Consider the following 7,572-nt stretch of genomic DNA (forward strand, 5'->3'; position numbering starts at 1 on the left):
CAAAAAATAAAGAAAAAAAATAAATAAATAAATAACAAGTGACAAGTTCTCCTTACTCTACAGTGAAAAGCTGTAATGAATCGAATGGGAAATTCCTTGTAATTTTAAAGTAAAATACAGTTTTTGGGAGTGAAAAAGTCATATTTTAATACGCAGTGAAAATCTGTAAATTGACATTCCCAGAATTCTCTGTATGACAGCTCACATGTAATATTTTTTCACTGATATACTGCCCCCACCCCCACCCCCATATCATACCATTTGTTTATTGCATTATTTCAGTGTCATGTGTGCTACCATGATGGTGTTTTGTATTTGTATGTATGACACTGTGCACCTTCTATATTTAATATTTTAAGCAATCATTTAAGCTTTTGGAAAAGCTATTTAATTATCTTTACCAGTGTTGGGGAAAGTTACTTATAAATGTAATACAGTGCAATATTGCATTACTCAATAAAAATTAACTAATTGCATTACTTAGTTACTTTTGATGGAAAGTAATGTATTACGTTACTTTTGTGTTGGGCTTTTGTTCTATATTTTGTTCTCTGGGCTTGCTTGTTAGTTGTTTAATAACAAAAAAAAAAAAAGCAAAAAGGTATATGCATCTGCACTCTGAACATGGCGACAGAGAGGAGTCAGTGAATAAATGGGGAAAAAGTAACTTCCATTACTTTACTAGTTACTTGAAAAAAGTAATCTGATTGCATAACTCGCCTTACTTGTATTGCGTGACCCCCAACATTGCTCTGTGCCACCTGTGTTTTTAAGGTGTTTGTCAGTATATTATAATGATGAAAAAAAGTTAATTTGATATATTAACATTATTCAATTAATGAAATATTTTTAATTTTTACTGTAAATATAAGTACTCTAAATATAAGTTGAATCTGTAATGGTATATTTCAGCGATTAATTTCTAGAATGAATTACAATATATTCATAATTACATTTTCTCTCACTTTAATTTTGGTTTTAGAACAAAGTAAAACTCTCACGCACTCCTGAAAAAAAGTGCCCAACAGGAAATTAACATCAGCATCCTGAGAATGCATCTGCTCGGTTTAACTGCATCTGACTTGATAAAATGCGAGAGTGAAGGGGACTTAATGGATGAGTGGGAAAACGTGACTTGCACTTATTTTGGGGGGTCTTTTTTAAATTACAGTCATTTAGATGTAATTGCCAGGTGTTACGCTTCACCTGCTTTCGGGGGGAATGTGTGCTAAACAGCTGTCACACATTAACTCAAAAACTACGTGGCATTAGGACGCACTTAGACAGCTGGAGTACACAGGCAGGGTTCAGTGCGTACATGCACACACAAAACTATCAGCTACATGCTTTTCTTGAGTTTGACAGAGAGCAATTACAATGCTTTTATTTCATGAAAGAAAGATAAATGTGTTATTTTCTCATTCAAAATAAATAAACAGTGCCTGCAAAGGTGACTAGGATGCAAAGCTATATATGCTGCAATCTCACAATGAATGATGTTAAATGTGTGCTGCACAAGACCCCAAATGATGAAGAAAAAGCATGGGAGGGATTCATTAAGAATGTTGCACACATTTATTTGCATGGTTTGTCTGTTATTTTACCAGCTTCACTAAATGAATTATGCAAATGTCTTGCTGCTCAAGAAACATTTCTGATATTTGCCAATATTGAAAATAGTTGTGCTGCTTCATATGTGTATGGAAACCTTGATACTTTTTTTAGAATCATTTGCGAAATTCAGAAGAAAGTTAAGAAGAACTAAATGTATTTGAAATAGAAATCTTGTGTAACATTATAAAATACTCTGATGTCACTTTCAATAATTTTAATGCATATTTACTGTATGTACTAATTCCTTCTTGAATGTTAGTATATATGTATATGTATATGTCCAGCACATACAATCATTTCGATATTTCTGCTTGTGTACCTGCAGAGTTTTTTCGACGGCTGGGACATAAACGAAAAGGACAAGACCAAGGGCCGACACGACACCCTTCTGGGTCGTAAGTATTATTCAAAAATAAGGATTATACAATAGTTTAATGTTATAGTTACAGCACATGTTGCAAAGATAATACTCTAATGTACTAATAATACTCTTAGTCTAATATGTGTATGTATGTGTACTGTTGTACCCAGTATTTGTGTAAACCATACACAAATACTGGGTACATCAGTCAGTTTAATTCAATTTATTTAAAAATAGACCACAGCTATCACAGCCTGCATAGGTGGCTCATCAGGATTTGGAATGGAGCTTTATTCAATATTTATTATTATTTAATTATTCATCGTAAAGTTGTTATTATCAGTGTTGGGGGTAACGCATTACAAGTAACGCGAGTTACGTAATCAGATAACTTTTTTAAGTAACTAGTAAAGTAACGCATTACTTTTTAATTTACAAGAAAATATCGGAGTTACTTTTTCAAATAAGTAACGCCAGTTACTTTTTTTTTTTTTTACCATTTATTGATTGAAAACTCTCCTGTCCCCATGCATTACTCACTCACACTAAAACAAAAAAATCAGATTTAGTTTTCCTCAAAATTAATAAAAACAGTTAAAAGCAACTCAGAATATGACTCAAAGCTGCAATAATTACATATGTTAAATAATACAAATATCCTTTATGTATTTAATCTCATTTTATTAACCAATTTGCTGCTGACCTTCGATGATCCAATTCAACCATACTAACAAGCAAAAATTACAGAAGATAAACTAACATAACAACTTATTTTTTATTGCTGAAGAGTGTTGAACATTCTTCTTCTGCGTTCTACTGTACAGACGTGATTCACGTGAATTTACATTTCCTTCAGCCTGAGGCTTTTGGTGTGAAAGGGCTTTTATATTTGCCAAAAATAGAACTTTTTTATTTTAAAAGCAAACGAGCAAGCCCAGCCCAGATTTAAGAAGTAGCGCAAAAGTAACGTAACGCATTACTTTCAATAAAAAGTAACTAAGTAACGTAATTAGTTACTTTTTTTTTTTGGAAGCAACGCAATATTGTAATGCATTACTTTTAAAAGTAACTTTCCCCAACACTGGTTAATATTATCATCCCTGACTAACATTGTTCTTAATTTTTAATCCCTAACAGAAGACCGTCACCGTGTGAAAATGCATTCTCTCCTGGCCGATCCTAACTCAGACTATGTCAATGCAAACTACATCGATGTAAGTTTTTCTGTTTTACACTTCTTTGTTCACACCTCCGTCTCTGGACATGTTTCCTTCAAGTAAGAGGTGTTTCTCTCACTCTAGCTTTCAGTGAAGGTGTACATATTAACACGTTTATATGGCTTATATGGAAATGCCTTTTCTCACTGAGAGAGCTGTCCACTGACGACTTTGCTGTCGCTTTCTTGTTTTGACATGAACCTTTTTTTTTTATTTCAGTATTTGAGCTATTCGTTACGCTCCCATGCGACTGCATTGTCCTGCCTCCCTAACAACCTGTCAAACGTCTGATTTTAGTGCAGACGTGTCTTTTCTTTTCCCAGAAAGATTTGTTAGCACAAATCTTAGACGTGCGACACTTTCCTGTCAGGCAGATTCTGAACACTTTGCTCTTAATCCTAACCGTTTGATAGATAGCGGCTTTCAAACATACGTTCCTGTCGCACATAAGAAGCATCAGTTTTCTAAGTATCTCTGCTGGGATCTCAGTAAATCCATTTTTGCCATGTTTTGGTGGGAAGGTTATCCAGTGCAATTGAGCAATCAAAACCTCCGCGGTGTGAAGAACTCGAAAGATCTTAAGACTAACTGTTAGGTGTTTTGTCAATTTGTTTTTACGGCTCTACAGGTTTTTATTATAGGTTTGAATAGCATTCATTTCTATTCAAGGCTGAAGCCTCTCAGGAGCTGTTGTTATGATCGGCGCTTTCAAAAAATTGCTCTTTCTGCTTGGGCTGCACTTGAGGCGCAGGATATGCGTGATGAGAAATGGGGTCTGATTATAGAGGGTTAGGGTTAGGGTTAGGGGTTATAGAGGTCTGATACTAAAATGTAAAGCCGTGTCACTTCACCTATATAAAAAAAAAAACAGATGTCTTGATTTTCTTTCCTCCTCAATAGTGATTCACATTTAAGAATCAAGTCCCCATGTGATTAATGAAAACAGTGAATTGGCTTTTTGATTCTTGAATGCGAGTCACTATTGAGGTTGTGATGCAAGTTAAATGGATTCACACACCAAAATAAGACAATATTGGAAACGAGACTTCATGAAATTTAGCATGTTCACCAAAAGATTGCTACAGAAATGTACTAAAGCAATATTTAATGTAGGCTACTGTTTTTTGGCAAATCTATGTTTTGAAAGCAAAAAAAAAATAAAAAAAGTCTTAATCATTCTAAAGTTTATTGTTGTGTTTGGCTACAGAAAACAGTACATGTTAAATGACAACGACAAAACTGAAAGTGGAATTGCATTTCACTGCATAGTAGACATCTTTTTATGTGGGTCCTTTGCACATAGTTTAATGAAAGACTACTTAACTGGTGAAATAATGTCACCCTTATGCTTCTAAAAATGTATAAGCATTAAGAATAGTTTTCAAATTTGACTGACTCCCTGCACTTAAAAAGAATTAATAAATCTGCAAACTGCCTAAAATTCCCACTCCTAGTCTCTATGAAATATGATGTAGCAAGTGGCAAAATTATTTTTTATGCTAGGTTATTAACTGTGCTGCTAAAACATTTTTAAACACTAACGAGCTGAACAATAGACTATTTGAGGATTTTTCTCGGACAATGCATGGCAACCCTGAACTGTAATTTGCAGTCAGTTTGAAGTGATTTCCTCACTGCAGGACGGAGAATTTCACTTCTGACGACTTTATTTCTTTCCTCTTTTCTCTAATCATCTTAATTATCCTGTTTCTCTTTCTCTCTTCTTTCACCCATCCCTCTTTTTCTGTGTCTGGGATCTCTTAGATTCGGATAAACAGGGAAGTAAGTACTTGTCTTTCTCTTGTCTTCTGTCATCATCTGTCCATCGCTCATTTATCCCTGCTATCGTCGCTCTGCGCTCCGACGTTTTATTTCCTGAAGCCTTTTCTGTTATTTGAGATCATTGTAGCTTTGTTTGATCTCATTGCATCACTTCCTGTAACCCACAGCTTAATAATCTTAAACTTTAAACACCCCCTGAAAAGCTTTTTTTTAGACATACAGCATATCTGATTGAAACAAAAAGGTGCAGTGGGACATATCAATAGCCATTACTTTACACATATATTGTAACTATATGATATTAAAATTATTAGACATTAACTGTAACTATATGATATTAAAATTATTAGACATTAAATTAAAAAAAAACTGTTTTGATTTCATGGGGTCTTTAAAATCATGGCTCATGGGTTCTGAAATCTGGATTTAAACCTCATCTTGGACAAAAATGAAAGTCCACAAAATAAACTTGGTCTTAAAACCTGGCTTAAATCATAACATACATATACACATGGTTTTATTTTTTTTAGAGGATATACTGTATAGGATCAGTAGCAGATACAACATGTATATATCCATCTCATGTTTTGCACTGTGATTATTATATACAATAAAGTTGTATGCCATTATGCTGCATGCTATACATATGTTCCTCATGGAAAAATGCGGTTTAAAGTCTAAGAATAGCATGGTTTGATTAAATGAAAAATGAATTAATTTCTAAAAAATCAGGATCGATAATATGTAAAACCTATCAAAATCAGTTTTGCTTTACCTTCAAAACAGCTTAATCAGATTCACTTTCTTTATGTTATTCACAGCTTCCGTTTCTTTATGTGATTTTCTTTGAAAACAAAAGGAAAGGAAAAATCAAGGGAATGAATGTTGAAATATTCAGCGCTGCAGTTTTATATCCCAAGGCTGTAGATAGAATACGGCTAGGAGGTCTGACATTTCTCTACATCTTTTCTTTACATTGTCTGTCTCCTGAAAGAGTTTTGTGTTCTCTCCTGTGTTCTTGTAGCTTTGTCCATGTCATTTTCTACAGCTTTTTGCCATCTTTTATGTTGCGGGTTTCTCTTGGTTGAACAGATGAATCTCTGTTAAATTGTCTGCTTTGCTCCAGATTATTGTTCCAGTCTGATTGTGTGTTTCTAGTTTAGTATGCTGTAGCGTCAGTGTATTTTGAGTGTGCAGTTAAAGTGCAAACTAGTGTGTGCAGGCTTTATTGTGTATTTTAAAGGACAATATTATAATTGACAGTATTTGGCACTTGTCACTATGTACTCTGTTAATGTAAGAAATCCAGGTGTATAGTATATTGCATATACATACATGGCACAATGCCAGTTTGGGACAATTTTATGTACAGTATTACATCATTTACAAATGAAAAATTAATTATGGCCTTGTGACTGATTAAATGTACTGTGTTCGTAGCAGTTGAAAAGTAGTACATACGCTATATATAGTAATATATATATATATACAGTATATATATATACTGTATACACTGTTAGACTTTTTATCGAATTTTTGTGGTAAATTACTGGCAGCACTATTGCCAGTAAGTTACTGTAACTACCCCTTTACAGGAGCTTATCGCAAGTTCATTTTAAAGTATAATGCCCTTACCACAATTTAAATTTACAGTGAAATACCCTTACTGCAACTTAATTTTACAGTACTATATCCTTATATCCTAACTGTAACTTAGTTTTACAGTTTAATAATATTACAGTAATTTTACTGTAATTTATTTTTCACTATTTATTTTATAAAACCTTTGAATATTTTACATGAATGCCATTGAATTGAATAAATTCCAAATAAGTGACCTGAGTCCATGTACAACAGTATATATTTTTATTCACTGTCATTATTATAATAAAACAAATAGAGAACTGAATTCATAACAACAAATCAAAGCAGAGATCATGACAATATTGCAACAAAAAGAAATATGGCAAAAAGCATATCCCAGTTGGTCTTGGCTGCATGCCCTCCATAACAACCGACAGCTGATCTGAAACAAAACAGAGGGGAAATGTGTGAGAAATGGTCATGAGTTTATCTTTATCTTTATGGTCCTTCAAACTTAAACTTTTTTTGGGGCAGTGTTTTAAAGTATCTTTTTTAGCTGTGACAGCTCTTGATCCAAGGAATATCAGTGTGCATCAGCTACTGTAACATTTGTATTGTTTGTAAATATTAGAGCAAAACAGGCTTTTGAGTCAATCTAGAAGTACTCTTGAAGAATACAGGATAATAACCAAAATGAATACTAAATCAAGGTACATAAATGGCTGTCATCAAATTCTCAGAAATATTTTAATCCAATTAAATCGTATGGAAACTGGAATCATATGGAATCAGAATAAGAGAATAAGAATAATTGTGAATCAAACTGAATTGAATCAAGATCAGAACTGAATTAAGAGCTTGTGAATCAAATGGAATTATGAAATCTGTATCAATCCACAGCCCAACATCTGAGTGATCATATATATATTTCGGGGGGGGGGGTCCGAAACCAGTCAGTATCTGGTGTGACCACCATTTGCCTCACGCAGTGCAACACATCTCCTTCGCATAGAG

General features: G+C 33.6%; 1 protein-coding gene across 1 annotated transcript in view; it reads left to right on the forward strand.

The window, feature by feature from the left end:
* The window catches only part of LOC107708701 (receptor-type tyrosine-protein phosphatase U-like), a 266,276-nt gene that overhangs the window by 222,314 nt on the left and 36,390 nt on the right, over positions 1–7,572 (forward strand). Inside the window, exons 18-19 of the mRNA XM_016513005.1 lie at positions 1,940–2,009; positions 3,113–3,189. Coding sequence (XP_016368491.1) covers positions 1,940–2,009; positions 3,113–3,189 — 147 coding nt within the window. The remainder of the gene's footprint in view (positions 1–1,939; positions 2,010–3,112; positions 3,190–7,572) is intronic.

Source organism: Sinocyclocheilus rhinocerous, unplaced genomic scaffold (genome assembly GCF_001515625.1).
Source record: "Sinocyclocheilus rhinocerous isolate Xijiao unplaced genomic scaffold, SAMN03320098_v1.1 scaffold54, whole genome shotgun sequence".
Taxonomy (NCBI): Eukaryota; Metazoa; Chordata; class Actinopteri; order Cypriniformes; family Cyprinidae; genus Sinocyclocheilus; species Sinocyclocheilus rhinocerous.